Raw genomic sequence first — 18,228 nt, 5'->3', positions numbered from 1 at the left:
AAGATTCAGCCAGAGAGTGTGAAATCCCAGGTGAGCAAGGGGAAACTATAGTACAGTTACAGGATAAGAAAACCAGAAGTAGACAGAGTATTTTCAGCTCAACATGAACAGATGGACGCCATGAGACACGGCTACATAGTCAAAGACCACAGAAGTAATCTTAAAATGAGGCTGCAGCACCAGGAATGTTTCAAAGCCAGAATTATGACAATAATGTGGAAATTTCAAAGCCTAAACTAACAAAGTCTAAAGAAGAAGTAAATGGAAAGACTAGTGAGACTGCAGAAGAAGGCAGGAGATATGTTATTTAAACCAGAGGAAAGTTGGGACGAATTTATTAAGACCACATGCATGGGGACTCATCTAGAACATATCTATAGGGCAATAAGAATTATTAGCAATCTTGCAGACAATGCTTGCCAACTTGGGAAATCCATTAAAGAGGTGGACTGGAATTAATACAGTGAAGCTGTTGAGAGAACAGGATTTTCTTTAAAACCACAGGCATTGGAAATTATTCATTAAATAATATGAGAATTAGATGTTAGGCTAATAAAAAGTGAAGAGGCAAGAATTCTCCCTTTTAATTTCAGAATATGGAATCCTCCATTTTGACTGCATCAGCATAGTAAAAACCTCCAGAACAGCGGTTCACAGTAGCAGAACTGAAATATTGTAAACCAGGGATAACAAAGCAACATTGAGATATGGCAGAATTAAAAGAAGTTAAATTAAGAAAAGAAAAGGAAGACATGGCTGCAGAAATAATATTGTCAGGAAGATTTAAATTCAGTGATGGGACAATAAAATACTGAATTGGATATATTTGAGAAAACAGTTTTAAAGAATGCACAACTACTTCCAAACTAGATACTAAATAAAAAGCTGAACAAGTAAATATTTTACTGCATTCAATTGGAATAATAATCAATGACTTTATAGTTCCACAAATAAGCAATAAATACTTTTGATGAAACCCTTCAAGCTTTGACAATTACCTTATAACACATACAATTCTTGGGAATAATATAATTTTACTGAACAGTCAAGCAACTGGGAGAATCTGCTCCTATGATGCTGCTTGGCCTGCTGTGTTCATCCAGCTCTGCACCTTGTTGTCTGGGAGAACCTATAAATAATTTAATTGATGATCTCTACAGATCGGGGGAAAATAAACATCACCATGGAGCTTGGAAGTTATAAGTGACAGAATTGTTGTCGGAATTATTGATGAGTCTTTGTCAGAGCCTGAGAAATATTTGACGTTGGAGAAAGGCATTCATTTGGTGAGTGAAGCAGGACTCCAAAAGGAACATAGGTTGATCCCCAAAGGAGAGGATCAACCTTATCACAAGAGATCAGCAGAATCTTTTGAGTGTCTGAGGTACAAAAGAATCTAAGTACTCATATGACAGTAGGCCAGACAGCAGTTACTAAGAATCAGTGTCAAGGTTGTGGATCAAAGAAATCTCACAGGGATAAGCAGTGCCCAGCTACTAAAAAAAACTTCATCGGTTAAAATTAAAAGTAGGTCAATTCCAAAAGATATGTAGAAATAGGACACAATTACAAAGGACAAAATGTCAAATAAATGCATACATACAAAGAAATCAATGAGGTAGAACAGGCTACAATAGAAGAAAAAGCACAAGTATTTCTAGGAGAAATACCCTGTTTACAGCCCACAACAATGCAATAATATGGTCCAGGAGTTAAAACTTTAACGATTCAAGGTATACTACAAGCAACTCTGTAACACAGGGGCTGTCAGATAAATAGAAAAGATATTTGTACTTCACAATAAAGAATTCTCACTCTTGAGCATGAATGCATATTTTCACTGCAATATTCTTCAACTGACAGAAAGAGATACTAATACTAGTAATGTCAATAGACAACTGGCAAAGAAGCATCTTATCATGCCATAACTGTTCAAGGAAATTTGGAAGCACAGACCAAAGAAATGTTAAACAGTGAACAATCAGTCAAGAGATGACCAGATGACACTTTGCTAGCATTTCCTAGACTCATGGAAGAATCCGAAAAGAGGACATAACTCACTGACATTAGATGTGTTGACATAAGAGAATTATTTCATATAGTCAACAGGATAGAAATGTGCAATTATATGGGGTTAGCAGTAACATTTTCCATTCATCATCAGAAGACAAGACTCAGCAAAGTTTGTGAGGAATCACAAATGACGAGAAAGCTAATAAGCACACTTCAGCTCACTGTTGTTTACTGAAGTCATTCAGATGGAAACAGACTGGGAAACAAGTTATGGTAGACTCTAATCTGATGTCAGGTTTAAATAGGCAAGTTTAAATAGACTAATTTCTTCTTTTTCCAATGAAGAATATTCTGTACCAGTGACAGAGGCTATGCCAAGAAAGGAGCAATACTTCAGCTGTACAACTGGGGAGGTGGACATTTAGCATTCACCAGTAAAACAACCACCGGGGACAAAAGAAACTCTCCTACCTGACCAACAAGTTGCGATGCACGATCTACGTGCATCACCACAGATTTTCCAGCAGTTTAAGAATGAGGATTTGTTTGCGCATGTGGAAGATGGGTGCATACAGCTCCATAAAACCCACCACTGAGATGGGATGATAAACCACCATGGATTCAGGACATGGTGAGAAGGAAATCACCCAGCTCAGAGATCCGGAATACTGCAAAACAGTAAGTGCCTGTTTCAACCGGGAAGCCACCCTCAACAAAAGGAGTTCACAAAATTAAAGATCCCAAGATGTGGGAATACAGCAGTTGTCTGGTTCAACAAGAAAGCTGCCCTCCACAAAGATCATCCATGAGATAAAAGGTCCTCCAGCTTCAACAGAATTTAGAGACCTCACACAGTTAAGAATAGAATCAAGATCGACAGTCTTCAAGCCAAAGATCTACCCAATCTTCCAACTTCTCCAGAGAGAATGTGAACAGGCAGAGTAATGAAACCACCAGACTGTCTAAATGTGGGAAGTCAGAGACTTGGCTGAGATGGGACAGTGGTAAATGTAACTATATTCATGAATATATGAGTAATGAACACACGGAAAAAGCTTAGAGGAGATATTGTATCATCAGGTTTATGAAGGCAGAAGTCCCACCCAAGGAGAGCTGCTAGCCAATCAGAGGCTAGCAACTCTCACCCACAGCAGTGCCTCAGATGGGGTCATGGCTGCTGTTAGAAGGAGAACCAGGATTGCGTCGATCGATGAATCAGCTAAGTGAATTGGTGGTGGTGTGGGGGCAGGAAGCTTTCTGCAGTTGGTGGTCACAAGAAAAGGGTTGGGGGGTGTTAATGGATCAAGAGCAAAGGCAGGGGGTCATATGTCAGCAGTCATCTACCTAACTTACAACTATACCCTCAATCATATATAAATTAGTGCAGATGGAGGGGCCCCATTGTCAGGTGAGCCTTCTCTTATTTATCCTTCCTGGACCTGAGATAATTGCAACCCAGACAGGAATAGGCCCTGCAGAGATCCTTAAGTAGACATGCATTAACCCCTTAAGGGTCTCACCTGTGTGCAGAGCCAGAAGGTCACACATTATCCTACTTGTTCAGAAGGTAACTCCATTGGTAGTATGAAGACAGTGGGGTCCTGGGACACCACTATCCCAATGAATTATGTTCACACCTCCAGGACTGCCACCTCCAATACCAGAATGTTCTGCTCTGCATTAGCTAGCTGAACAATTAAGCATCCTGATTTCTCATGTCTGATATTTCTTTAACTATTGAACAAAAATGCTCAAAAAATTCTTTCTAAAGAAAGGTTTTGCCCCAGTGATTTTCCTATTGGTTTGCTCACAACAGATTCATGTAGCTGCCTGGAGATTCCAAGGGAATCCTGGAGTCCTTACTGACACATGTAATCTCAACTAAGAGTCATTCTCATCATTCTTGAGTGTTGTCTAGTTCTATTCTCTGGAGTTACATGGTGGATAAGTTGACATTAAAATGGCATTCCCATTCATCAACCAATGGTTATTGTAGTTTCCGATGTAGTTTTACAGTAAAGCGAATGATTAGAGGTCTTGGGGCCGAAACAACCTCAACCTATTCTCAAACTTTAAATGGGTAAGAAGCCCGACTCGCTGGCTTGGAGCCGGGCGTGGAATGCGAGTGCCTAGTGGGCCACTTTTGGTAAGCAGAACTGGCGCTGCGGGATGATAGACGCATGCCTGAGAAGTATGTTAATAGTGAACAAGAGATTCAAAATTAAACAATCTCCAGCACATGTTTGTCTGATGTGCTTAACATGCCAGTTAACTACACAAGCTTCAAAATGGCAGCTCATTCTCGGTCTGAATATCTCACATTGGCCACAAGATGGTGACCTACCATTGACTAACATAGGCTGGCAATCACGGGTAGCTGGGGGAAAAAGTCATAACTGGGTGTTCTGTCCAAGACACCCCCTCACTTGAAAGCAAAACAGAGAATGTTGGGAAAAAAAACTTAGTGGGTTTGGCAGCATCTACGGAGAGAGAGCACTGTTAATGTTTCGGGTCTGGTGACCCTTCGCCAGAACGTCACTTGAAAGATTGCAGCCAACATAAAAATCTTAGCCTGGAGTCATGAGGGAAATCTTGTAAAGGTAGTCTTGTTTCACGGGTAATGGTAAGTGATATTGTCTCCCATCACCACCAGTATCAACCCCACGCCCACCGGGAATTTTCTTGCAGCGGTATTATCGGAAAAAAATGTTCCCTTGCTGCCCCAGCACAGGATCTTACAGCAAGAAAGCAACCAATTCGGCCCATTGTGGCTGCATCATCTTCTTGCAGGTTGAGGCTCATTTGCCCCCCACCCCGATTCTTTCTCCACTGCCTTGCAAATTGTTTCCTTTTCAAGATTATATCCGATAAATAATCATCAACTCATTATTGATGTTGAAATTGCCAGTCTGCGTCCACAGTGTTTGACTCAGCGTCTCTGCAAAGCTATAGGAACTGAATTGGGGCGGTGAGGTGAATAGAACATGAGAAACCTGTTCTGACATTCATGTCTGAATTTGTCTGGCCCAGGGCAATCTGTTCGTATTTGACTTTTTTGCATTTGTCATCTTCCTGTCACCTCTAGCGTGTTGTCCATTGATTCCTTGCAACAGGCAGCAGGCAATCCATCTAGAATTGGGTCATGATCTTTGCAGATTCCTATAGTGTTTGAGGAGGAAGTTCATGATGTGCTATGAGCTACACGTTGTACCTCCATCATCCAGTAGGCTCAGGACCAACAGATTAGACAATTTGTTGGACTACGGGAGGGCACATTTCAGAGTCAGCATGGGAACTTTTAAATGGCACCAAAGGCACTTGCTCCTGGGTGAAGTTGAAGTAGTTTTTTAAAGCCTGCTGCACCGATCTGTAAGGAACAAAATAAAGCTTTTTTGCAAAGGGTCCAGCAAGAAAGTTCTGAATTATTCCAGGCAGAATGAAAAGCATTTCACAGAAACTATTGAGAACACAAAAAGGGAAATGTGTACTCCATGACCATGTGACCTGCACAGTGACCCTACATGAACCAAAATGGAACCATAATGCAGATGTCAGACTACATTGGTTACTAGGCTGGAGAACGCCAAATTATAGAGACACAACATTCAATTATAGCATCTTTTCCCACAATCTGAAAACATTGTTAGGAAAAGAATCTAATCCCTCATGTAATTACATATATACTGTATTATACCAAGGACAGTGCTGACTTGTATTAGTATGGCACCTCTAGCATACTAACAGGTCCCAAGGTATGTCACAAGTTGGGTAGCAGACAACATTTAACAGTGAGAGAAAAACATAGAGAGATTGGGAGAGATAACCAAAGCAATAGATAGATGTTAATGAGTACCTTAAAGATGGAGAGAATGTTAAGAAGGTGCAGATTTAGAGATTTCCAGAGTTTAGGGCCTAGACTGCTGAAGGGTTTAGATGTAAATGGGGGGATGAAGATAAAAATATGCAAGCTTTCATGACGCCTTTGAAAGTTATGGAGCAAACTTATCTTTAAACTAGGCTCTGTGACTGAAACAGAATATTCAGGAGAGTGTCACATGAACAGTAAATGATGATGTGTTTTCATGGGGTTTTGTTACATAATTCCCTGGCTGACATGACACTGCTGAGTGTCTTCAGAAATCTCTGTATATCACAAGTTGCCTGTTATGAGGACACCTGGTAACACTTTGTGTCTGCTCATCATGTGAGTAATCATCCTCTTTTCCCCAACTCTACAGGGGTGTAATCTGTTTGAGTGTCGAATTAAACATTTTGCCACCCTCCTGACTTGTGTATTTCAGCGATGTGTTGATGTGTGCCACAGATGCTGAAGCAATGTCGAGGTTAGATCCATCTCCTGGCATTGATGCAATTATCTACAAAAATTTTAAGCCACATTTTCAGAACCTGGGTTAAGCCTGGCTCAGCCTTTAAACTTTCTGAAGTCAAGTTCTATCCTCAACATCTTGTATTGTGCAATAATACAGAGCTAATGGGTCCATATGTTATTGGTTGTGATGTTAAATTGAGGCTTAAATCTGCACCTTTTTAACATTCTTCCTTTAAAGTACTCATTTAAGTCTATCCATTTGTTTTTCATTACATCTCCAAACATCTATTTACACATCTCTCACTGTTAAGTGGTGTTTGATAACCCACTAATGACATAGCTTGGGATCTGTTGAAGATATTATTATATGCCTCTGAAGCATTACAAGCAGTTCACAGAGGGATTTATCAGACTAATACCTGGAAAGGGCATGTTGCCTTATGAGGAAAAGCTGGTCAGGCTAGATTTGCATCCAGTGGAGTTTAGAAAAGTAAAAGATGACTTGATTGAAACATTTAAGTTCCTGAGGAAACGTGGACAGGATGGATGTGGAAAAGATGCTTCCTCTTGTGGCAGAATCTAGAATTTGAGCTGACCGTTTAAAACTAACATGTCATAAATAAAGAGGAGAAAAGTTTTTTTTCTTTCAGAGACCCAGGAGTCTTTGAAAGCCTCTTCCTCAAAATAAAGGAGGCAGAATGTTTCAATATTATTAAGACAGAGGTAGATAGATTCTTGAAAAGCAATGGGGTGAAAGGTTATCAAGGTCTGGCAAGAGTATAGAGCTGCGTTAAAAATCAGTTCACCATGGTGGAGCAGATTTGAGGGACTGACTGGCCTACTCCTGTTCCCAATTCATAAGTTCATATGTTCCCAATAAAGGTTATAATATTGTATATCTTCTTCATACAATATGGCGCTCCCCCCCACAAGAGGAGTATTTAACTATGAATTCCTGGACAGGACATTCTAATGTTCGTGATAAGCTCTAAATTTGCATGTGACCAAAGTTTACATGTACTTCTCCATCTTAGCTTTGTGCCCTGGGTTATTCTTGAATCATGTTATGTAATTCTGCCCAAGGAAACTAAGTGCCACCAGATTGACAATTATGCCGATGTTGGGTTAAATGCCAACTTTGATAAAGACTACTTCCATAAATCACAAGACCTTGCTGCACCAATTCCTGCATACATCTTTGTCTGAGGCTAAATGAATTTGGCACCTACAAGAAAAACTGGATGGGAATGACAAATATATCTTCTTGTCTCCTCCTCTGGTGAACGAATCTACATTCTCCTCTGGGAGGCTTGTTTAGACAATCAGAAATGGGAAAATCCTAACTCATCCTCTTCCCCAACAGATGTGGAGGTGCCGGTGTTGGACTGGGGTGGACAAGGTCAGAAATCACATGACACCAGGTTATAGTCCTACAGGTTTATTTGAAAACACAAGCTTTCGGAGTCTCAGATGTTAGTGAGAGTGGTAGTATCAGACACAGAATTTATAAGTAAAAGATCAGGGGTTCACACCATTGATGAGGATGTACTGAACAGACCTAAGATGCTGCTAAATCTTTAATCAGTTAGAAGGTTTTAATTGATTAATATGTATATGTAAATCCCCAGATTCCTTTCAAGTCATGGTCCCTAGAGAACTAAAGGTTTTATCAGTGTAAAGAAGAGGTGACATTTTATGTTAGACCATGCATGTTAGGTGTGTGACCTTGTTTAGAATCTATTAGTGTTTTAGTTTGGAGTCAGACTGGTTTTATTTCTAAAGTAGGAATTTGTAAAGCACCATATTGACTATAAATTGTGTGCTTTTTGAACAAAATAAAATGTATCTGCAAATACAAATTCACCCCATAGATTCACATCTTTGTGTGTGTGTGCGTGTGTGTGTGTGTGAGAGATACGAACCCAAGATCCCGGTTGAGGCCATCCTCATGGGGACTGAACTTGGCTCTCAGCCTCTGCTCGGCGACTCTGCGTTGTTGTGTATCCCGAAGTCTGCCTTGGAGGATGTTTACCCGAAGATCCGAGGCCAAATGTTCTTGACCCACTGAAGTCTTCCCCCACTGGGAGGGAACATTCCCGTTTGGCGATTGTTGTACGTCATCCATTCATCCGTTATTGTAGCGTCTGCATGGTCTCACCAATATACCATGCCTTGGGGCATCCTTGCCTGCAGTGTATGAGGTATACAACATTGGCCAAGTCACATGAGTATCTGCCGTGCACGTGGTGGGTGGTGTTCCCACTTGTGGTGGTAGTGCCCATGTCGAAGATCTGACATGTTTTGCAGAGGTTACCATGATAGGGTTGTATAATGTTGTGGTCAATGTTGCCCTGAAGGCTGGGTAGTTTGCTGCGAACAATGGTCTGTTTAAGGTTTGGCGGTGTTTGAAGGTGAGAAGTGGAAGCGTGAGGAAGATCTTGACAAGATGCTCATTGTCATCGATAATGTGTTGAAGGCTATGAAGAACATGGCTTAGTTTCTCTGCTCCCAGGAAGTACTGGATGACAAAGGGTATCCTATCGGACATATCCCGTGTCTGTCTTCTGAGAAGGTCATTACGGTTTTTCGCTGTGGCACATTGTAACTGGCGATCGATGAGTTGAGGATCGTATCCTGTTACTATGAGGACATCCTTCAACACCTTCAGGTGTCTGTCTTGTTCCTCCTCATCACTCATTCACACACACTCTCTCTCCCCCTCCCTCTCTCTCACACACACACACATGCACGCACGTACTCACAATACACACATACACACTCGTGAATCTATGGGGTGAATTTGTATTTGCAGATACATTTTATTTTGTTCAAAAAGCACACAATTTACAGACAGTCAGTCAACATGACGTTTTACAAATTCCTACTTTAGAAATAAGACCAGTCTGACTCCAAACTAAAACACAAACAGATGCTAAACAAGGTCTCACACCTAACATGCATTGTCTGACCTGAAATGTCACCTCTTCTTTACACTGATAAAACCTTTAGTTCTCTCAGGGCTGTGACTCGAAAGGAATTTGGGGATTTACATATACATATTAATCAATTAAAACCTTCTAACTGATATTTAACAGCATCTTAGTTTTAAAAACAGAAGTTGGTGGAAAAGCTCAGCAGGTTTGGCAGCATCTGTGAAGAAAAAAATCAGAGTTAACATTTCAGGTCTGGTGACACTTCCTCAGAAATAAACCTTTTGGACTATAACCTGGTGTCGTGTGATTTCTGACCTTCCCCAACAAAAGTATTATTGGTCTCAATGATAAGTATCAGTCTTGTTTCACAATCTATATTCTCCAGTTCAGTTGTACAGCTGATTTTTTTAAAATCTCTGGAGCTTTTATTACACATACTGGATACCCTTCATGCATTCAGTTTATTGTTTATGCACAGTGCAATAAACTCAGTTGCACAACATTATTCTGATCATTTTAAAGTTGATGTAAACAGCGAATAAATTCTTTTTAAAATGTTGATAGTCAGGTCAGTTAAGCATACCAATGCACATGTAACCAAACATAACCTCCAACATCTGTTTGAATTAATGTATCTTCATTAGTAGTGGAAACTCCTAAAGATCTGAATTTAGATTGAGAATTTTTTTCAGTAACTGATTAGATATCATGTCTTTTCCACTTTCAGACTTCAGTTCATACAGTTCAACTGCAGAACCAACAAGGTAAAAATGTAATATTTTATGTACTCATGCATGCTTGTTTATGCTGAGCACGCTAAAGTGGTTTAATTGCCAGGTTTTCTTAATTCGTTTTCATCTCTGAATGACACCACCAAGACAGCATCTACTGATCAAACCTTATTGCTTTCAGGACTGTGTAACGTGAGCCCATAGTCACAAAGGGTGGCATGTTCCTTCCCTACAGGACATATAACAGACCAGTTGGGTTTTTACAAAACAGTCAATGTTGATCAATTATAGCTCAGAATTCACCAAGTTTATTGAATTCCATTTGGAATGGAAGCTGCCATTGTCTTACCAGATCATAGGGCTGTTGTCTCATTAGAGAGAGATGACTGGTGGTAATTTAACCTGAGGGCCACCAAACCTCAGGCGAGGGGAGAGATTGAGAAAGAGAGTCCTTTATGGTAACCTCAGACGGTCTGCGGATTACTGCTTTGTAAACCAACCTTAACTGAGCTAAACCAACCTCTGAAGTTGCCATACCAGCACTTGAACGCATAACCTCTAAGTTGCTAGGTCATACCATGCCTACTACTGGAACTGGGATTGGTGAATGATAATTGATATTTTGTCATTCTTTTTTCTAAAATGCTATCTTTATTTGGCACTATTCCTCAGCTAATTGAGTGGTGGGTGTGAGTGTCATACCAAGCTTCCTCAGTCAATCATCCATAACTGCTGTGAGGACAATGTGTCTTCTACTTCACTCAGTGTGCTTGGCACTTCTCAGTAACAGCACAGCTGCAATTAGAATGTTACTGTTTAGAGCAGTCCACGTTGAACCAACTGATACCATCAGCGAAATAAAAAATGACAATACTGTAGTATGAAGCATACCTCAAACAAGAAATCGATCAGCAACCTGACTGGATAAATTAATATTTTGGAAACTAAGCTTTTGTCTGTGTACTGCATGCAGAGCATTAACCTGTCCAAATCTATTAGAGAAAACAACAAACTGACTATATATTTACAGCCATTCTGGGAGGGAAAGCAGAGGGCCATATGGGAGATTATCAAATGGATTTCACTTCACATCAATGCTACTTCTGTGGGGGGCGGGGAGTGTTCTTTCACACTTGGAAGTAACACCAACGATGACAATATGAACGTGCATTTATTTAGTGCCTGTAATTAAAGATCTTCAAAAGGTGCATCACAATTCTGCACAGGGTAAACACACGCTGAGACAGTAAAGGGATGAACAGAGGCAATGGAAAGCTTGGTCACTGGACACTTTGATAATTAAGCTTAGCGATAGAGAGGGGAGGGAAGATATTTAAGGAGTGGTGGGGTGGTATAGAATGTAGGACCCAGCTAGTTAAAGGATCTCTTTTCAAATTACAGAAAGAGGGATGGAATAGGCTAAAGGTCAGATGCAGAGGAATTGAACATAGATATAGTGGAACAAAGGAACTTTAGGAAAAGACATTGATGGGATATGAACAGTCTTTCCAGATCAACAAGAATGGGGAGGATGATCAAGTTCAGCAATGGGCAGAAATTTGACAGAGCTTCAAAAAAAAAGGCATTGCAATATTTTGGAATGGCAAATGTCCAGTTCCAGTTGCCTTGTCTTTAAGAAATGATATTTGTGAAAGCTTGGGTTCTTGTAACATGTAGGGGCCACTCTGCCAGTACAATGATAAGAAAATATAATAAGATATAATTCAGATTTCAAGTAAATAAACAAAATTTCTTCTGATTACTTTCCACCAGTCACTGATATTATTGACCACTTCAGACTATTGGTGTACTTTATGTGTTGTAGCATGTGTTCATGCTACTAGGCTAGTAATGCAGAAGTGAGTTATCTAACATTCACACTGTAGAAGTTCATAAATTTGAATTCAGATTAGTAAAATGTGTCAGATTATCATAAAAATCCAGCTAGTTTGTAAGCAGCCTTCACAAAAGCAAATTTGTTTTCCTTATGGATCTAGCCATACGTAACTCCAATCACATGCTAACCATGGTTGCCTTCAGAAATGTCTTAGCAAACCATTCCACTGTATCAAATCAGGACAACTAGAAACACGCAGTAAATGCTGTTATTGCCCACCTCCTCAGAACATTTTTTAAAGCTTCTTCTACATTCTAGGTTCACTAGTGAGAGCAGTCAATGAATTAACTGCTGCAGTCTCACAGCTTGTAAACATCTACTGTGACAACTTTAACACTGATTATCAAGTTGCCCATGTTGGTGCCATCGAAACTGTATCTGCAGTAAAGGCACACCTAAGCACCACACCTTTGAACTTCAACATTTATGCTGTGCATGGAATCCCCAGTGCCTGGACTGTAAGGTGAGCTGAATTATCTTTCTTCCTGAAATAATCCATAGTTTCAACCTTCACTCAGTGAATTGTACTCTCATCTTTGAGGTGGAAGGTTATTAGTTTAAGACCCAGCCCAGAAGCTTGACCATCTACTCCCAGGTTGATTTTACAATGCTTTACTGAGAGAGAGCTGTATTATTTGAGGTGCTGAGTTTCAGATGAGACTTTAAACTTGTCTACTTTCTCTGTTGGACATGGCATTCTTTGAAGGAGTGCAGTAGAATTTTCCTGGCCAATATGTATCTCTCATCCAACATCTAAAAAAAACAGATTTTCTGGTAACAGTCATATTGTTGATTGCAAGAATTTGCTGTGTTCATTGAATCCCACAGCATGGATGTAGGCCATTTGGCCCATTGAGTCCACAACATCCCACTCAGACCCATCCCTCTACCCCTACATTTCCCATGGCTAATCCACCTAGCCTGCACACTATGGGCAATTTAGTATGGCCAATCCATCTAACTTGTACATCTTTGGGAGGAAACTCACACAGACACAGGGAGAATGTGCAAACTCCACGCATAGAACATAGAACATAGAACATTACAGCGCAGTACAGGCCCTTCGGTCCTCGATGTTGCGCCGACCTGTGAAATCAATCTGAAGCCCATCTAACCTAAACTATTCCATTATCATCCATATGTTTATCCAATGACCATTTAAATGCCCTTAAAGTGGGCGAGTCTACTATTTTTGCAGGCAGGGCATTCCACGTCCTTACTACTCTCTGAGTAAAGAGAGTAGGCAGGCAGTCAGCCAAGGCTGGAATCAAACCCAGGTCCCTGATACTGTGAGGCAGCAGTGCTAACCACTGAGCCACCGTGCCACCTACATGTCATGTTTTCTATATAGCAACCACTAAAAAAGGAACTTACATATTTTCTCATGCATTGCAGTTTTTGAACAGCCCCAACTTAGCAACTTCAAAATGGCATACTTTAAGTAGCTTACCAATTCATTATGATTGCAATATCCAGTTAGATTTCTTAGTCTGTCATATTCATTGTTTGAGGAAAAGTTAATTCAAAGAGTTAAAATTAAGTCAGAGGACACTACCTCTTCCTTCCTGCTTTCATTTATTTACATTCAGAGACTGGCAGACTATGAACAGACCTCCCATTATTTTCAATCCATATATGGAATTCCATTGTTAACAATTATCTTTGGTTAAATTAAAATGCCTGCCAATTATCCTTGCACAATTTTCAATATTATCATTCTAGCGTAATTCCTTTCAGTTCAATGTTAATGAACCTGTGGTGGTCTGAATACTTTTTATCATTAATTTAACCAGTCTTTGAGTTATAGCTGAACTGTGATGTTGCCAAATCAGGAATGCCCAAATTGACTTTATCTTTATTTCTCTTGTTGTAGCTATGAGAACTTATTTGTGTCTTGCTCATTAATGTACGGAGGCAAGGAGCTGTGTCAACGGGTGAAGACAGAAGAAATTTCCATCACAAGATCTCCCCTTTTCGTTCTGGCTAGGTGGAATCAGAGGTAGGTACAACATGGAAATCATAACAAGCTTACAAGAGCCAGGTGGGATTCATTATTAGAAGCTTCTGAATTGTGTTTTGGTTCTGATCGCAATTAAACATTAAGACGTGCAACAATATGCAACAGAATCTTCAGAATAAACAATTTAATCCACACAAAAATGTTTTTATGTTGTGCCCTGATGTGGAGAAATAGATATCTGAACATTAGTTCTCGAGAGTCGGACGCTGTGGTGGATGGAAACTGCAGTTTGTACATTATGTTGTAAATTCTAGTCAAGCAGTCTTGATATCAACAATTGGAATTTTATCACAAATTATACTTCAGAGCGTCTTTCATAGAATCCCTACAGTGTGGAAGCAGGCCATTTGGCCCATCAAGTCCTGCAATCCTGCAAAGCACATCCCGCCCAGACCAATCCCCCTACCCTATCCTCACAACCCTGCATACCCCATGGCTAATCTACCTAACCTATACATCCCTGGATAGTCTGGGCAATTTAGCATGGCCAATCCACCTAATCTGCACATTTTTGGACTGTGGGAGAAAACCAGAACACCCTAAGGAAACCCATGCAGGCACAGGGAGAATGTGCAAACTCCTCACAGACAGGTGCCAAGGGATGGAATCAAACCTGGGTGCCTGGCGCCGTGAGGCAGCAGTGTTTACCACTGAAGCACCATGCCACCCTTTCTATTAAGAATAACTGCATTTTAAAGGTTTTATTTTTCAAATTGATAAGAGATAAAGCACAGTCTACAAATCCCACTGCTTGCCAGGGAGAACACTCAAGACTTTGAACAATATCCATCAATTGACTCATTTGAGCAAAACAATAATGTAATAGTCAATATCTAACAGCACTGAGAGACAATCTTCACCTGATGGGCTGTAGAATTTTAAGGTTGCTGCTCACCATCACCTTCTCAAGGACTGCTGATTTTGGTTAATAAATGTGCGTCCTGCCTGTGTTCCCCATATCTGGAAAAACAAAGAACCATTTTCTGGTTGGAACTAAACAATTTGTTGTTTACATTTCAGAATACACATGCCCATTGAAATTGCACAATTGCCTTGTGAGACAACTCTCAACCTGACATTGTATGGATATCGTACCACCACTGGGAACTTAACTGATACCAGCAGGCACTCCAAAAATGCTGAATGCTTAGCAAGTGTCTCCATGCCTCTCTACAGCTCTAAACTGTAAGTTCTTAAAAGCAGAGACACTGGTTGAATCCATTCCATGTAATATGACTATTAATTATTACAAATGAGACATTGGACGTCATGATGGTTTTTCTGGCCAATCAGGATCCTCATGTAACATTATCACAAGACATTATCTGAGGTCAAAGCATTACCCATAGCACATACTCAGAACATTGCCAGTTTCCATGCAACACACATCACCTTCCACATCTTGCTGAAATTTTTCCAATTTTAACATTGGGAGTGATATCATTTTTTGCTATTGTGAATTGTTTTTATTTTGCTAAATAGATTATCCTGACACATTTGGTTTTCCATCACAAGGTAGGGTATAACTTCTACACTCCAAAGATTTGCCTTGACTGCAGAACAGTTATGACATGTTACAATCAATACCATGTTGCTTCGTAATCAGTCATATTTGCATATAAAGCAGAAGTGTGATTTCTTCAGACTGTGTCTTCCTTGTTCAAATACTATGCACTTTATTCTCATACAATTTACATAGGAGAAGCAAAGCTGCATTGCACCATTTTTATAAACATCTAAAAGGGATGGTATCAGAAAAGAGTACACAGTCAAAGAGTCATACAGCTTGGAAACAGACCCTTCTGTCCAACTAGACTGTGCTGACCATGCTCCCAAACTAAACTAGGCCCACTTGCCTGCATTTCACCCATATCCCTCCAAACATTTCCAATTCATATACATATCCAAATGTGTTTTAAAAATTGTGATGTGGAGGTGCCTGTGTTGGACCGGGTTGGAGAAGCTCAAAAATCACAGGACACCAGGTTATAGTCCAACAGGTTTATTTGAAAACACTAGCTTTTGGAGCATTGCTCCACCCTCAGGTGTAGTGAGAGAGGAGGTACCAAGACACAGAATTTGTAAGTAAAGGATCAAAGGATCATACAACTGATGGGAATGTATTGAATAAACCTAAAATGGCTGGCGGACTCTCTCCTGTTAAATCTTTAATCAGTTTGAAAGGAGATGCAGGTTTTGATTGATTAAAATTCAAATCCCAGAATTACTTTCAAGTCACTGCCCTGAGATAACTAAAGGTCTTAACAGCATATACAAGAGGTGACATCTCATGTCAGAGAATGCATTTTAGGTGTGAGGCCCTGTTTAGAATCTGCCTGTGTTTTAATCCGGAGTCAGACTGGTTTTATTTCCAAAGCAGGAATTTATAAAATGCTTTGATGTTGTGTGCTGCTATGGAAACTGGCTATCAACCTCAGCATTTGGCCTCAGATCTTCAGGTAAACGTCCTCCAAGGCAGACTTTGGGATACACAACAACGTAGAGTCACCAAGCAGAGGCCGATAGCTAAGTTCAGTCCCCATGAGGACGGCCTCAATCAGGATCTAAGATTCATGTCACACTATAGGTGACCCCACCACACCATACACTCTCACACGCACACTCATACACACGCACTCATACACACACAGTCACACAGACCCTCTCTCACACGCGCGCACACACACACACACACACACACACACACACTCACATGCACAGTCTCTCACACACATTTTTCCCTCACACTCACACACACTCTCACTCAAACACACACAGATGCACCCGCATACACTCTCACACACAGACACATACTCTCTCTCATACACACATACACACTCACATGCTGCACACACACACATGCGCACGGGCACGTGCGTACACACACACACATGCACACAGATACATATAAATCTATGCGGTGAATTTGCATTTGCAGATTTGTATTTGAGGTATAGTTTATTTTGTTCAAAAAGCACACAATTTGTAGACACATCCAATGGGGCATTTTATAAATTCCTGCTTTGGAAATAAAACCAGTCTGACTCCAGGTTAAAACACAGGCAGATTCTAAACAAGACCTCACACCTAAAATGCATTCTCTGACCTGACATGTCACCTCTTGTATACACTGTTAAGACCTTTAGTTATCTCGGGGCAGTGACTTGAAAGTAATTCTGGGATTTGGATTTTAATCAATCAAAACCTGCATCTCCTTTCTAACTGATTAAAGATTTAACAGGAGGGAATCCGCCAGCCATTTTAGGTTTATTCAATACATTCCCATCAGTTGTCTGATCCTTTGATACTTTAATTATAAATTCTGTGTCTTGATATCTCCTCTCTCACTACACCTGAGGAAAGAGCAACATTCAAAAAGCTAGTGTTTTCAAATATACCTGTTGGACTAAAACCTGGTGTCCTGTGATTTTTGACCTCTTAAAAGTTATAACTGTAATTGCATCCACCACTTCCTCTGCCAGTTCATTCTGCACATTAACTACTCTCTGTATAAAAATGTTGTCTGTCATCTCCTTTTTAAATCTTTCTCTTCTGACCTTAAAAATATGCCTCCTAGTTTTGAACTCCCCATCTTAGGGAAATCCACCTTATCTTTGCCCCTCATGATTTTATAAACTTCACTAAGGTCACCCCTCAACCTCCTATGCTCCAGTGAAAAAAGTCTCAGCCTATACAGCTTTTCCTTACAACTCAAACTCTCCATTTCCAGCAATATCCTGGTAAATGTTTTCTGAACTCTCTCTGGCTTAATAATACTCTTCCCATAGCAGGGCAACCAGAACTGCACACAGTACTCCAGAAGAGACCACACCAACATTCTTTACAACCTCAACATGACATCCCAACTCGTATACTCAAATCTTGGGAGAATGACATTTATCAGCGGAACATAAAGCACAGAAGGGAGGTCATCAGTCAATGAATGCTTAAGGTAGCTCTTTAAAAGTGTTAAGCCAGTTAGTTTCTCCCAGTCCTGCTCTTTCCCCATAGCCCTGCAACTTTTCATTTTTTTAAGTACATATTCAACTTATTTTGGATGTTCCTATTGCATTTGCTTCCCCCAAAAATCAGATGGTGAAGTCTCAGGGTTGTTTCTTCACTTCGCAATAACTTTGCTAGAAACCCACAGAAACAATGTTTTTGATTAAAGGTCCGCACCAGAGAAAAAGACATTTCAAGGGAATTCACCACCAAAATCAAAAAGACAAACAACATTTCAGGACAAAATAAAAACCAAAAGAACTGCGGATGCTGTAAATCAGGAACAAAAACAAAGTTGCTGG

At 40.2% G+C, this 18,228-nt stretch overlaps 1 protein-coding gene across 1 annotated transcript in view; it reads left to right on the top strand.

The window, feature by feature from the left end:
• The window catches only part of LOC125485812 (phosphatidylinositol 4-phosphate 3-kinase C2 domain-containing subunit beta-like), a 140,991-nt gene that overhangs the window by 37,991 nt on the left and 84,772 nt on the right, over nt 1–18,228 (top strand). Inside the window, exons 8-11 of the mRNA XM_048610566.1 lie at nt 10,004–10,040; nt 12,163–12,367; nt 13,778–13,903; nt 14,945–15,109. Of these exons, the coding sequence (XP_048466523.1) occupies nt 10,004–10,040; nt 12,163–12,367; nt 13,778–13,903; nt 14,945–15,109 (533 nt within the window). The remainder of the gene's footprint in view (nt 1–10,003; nt 10,041–12,162; nt 12,368–13,777; nt 13,904–14,944; nt 15,110–18,228) is intronic.

Source organism: Rhincodon typus, chromosome 22 (genome assembly GCF_021869965.1).
Source record: "Rhincodon typus isolate 14 chromosome 22, sRhiTyp1.1, whole genome shotgun sequence".
In the NCBI taxonomy this organism is placed as follows: Eukaryota; Metazoa; Chordata; class Chondrichthyes; order Orectolobiformes; family Rhincodontidae; genus Rhincodon; species Rhincodon typus.
The sequence above is the reverse complement of the archived record's forward strand: the minus strand, read 5'-3'. Positions and strand labels throughout refer to the sequence as shown.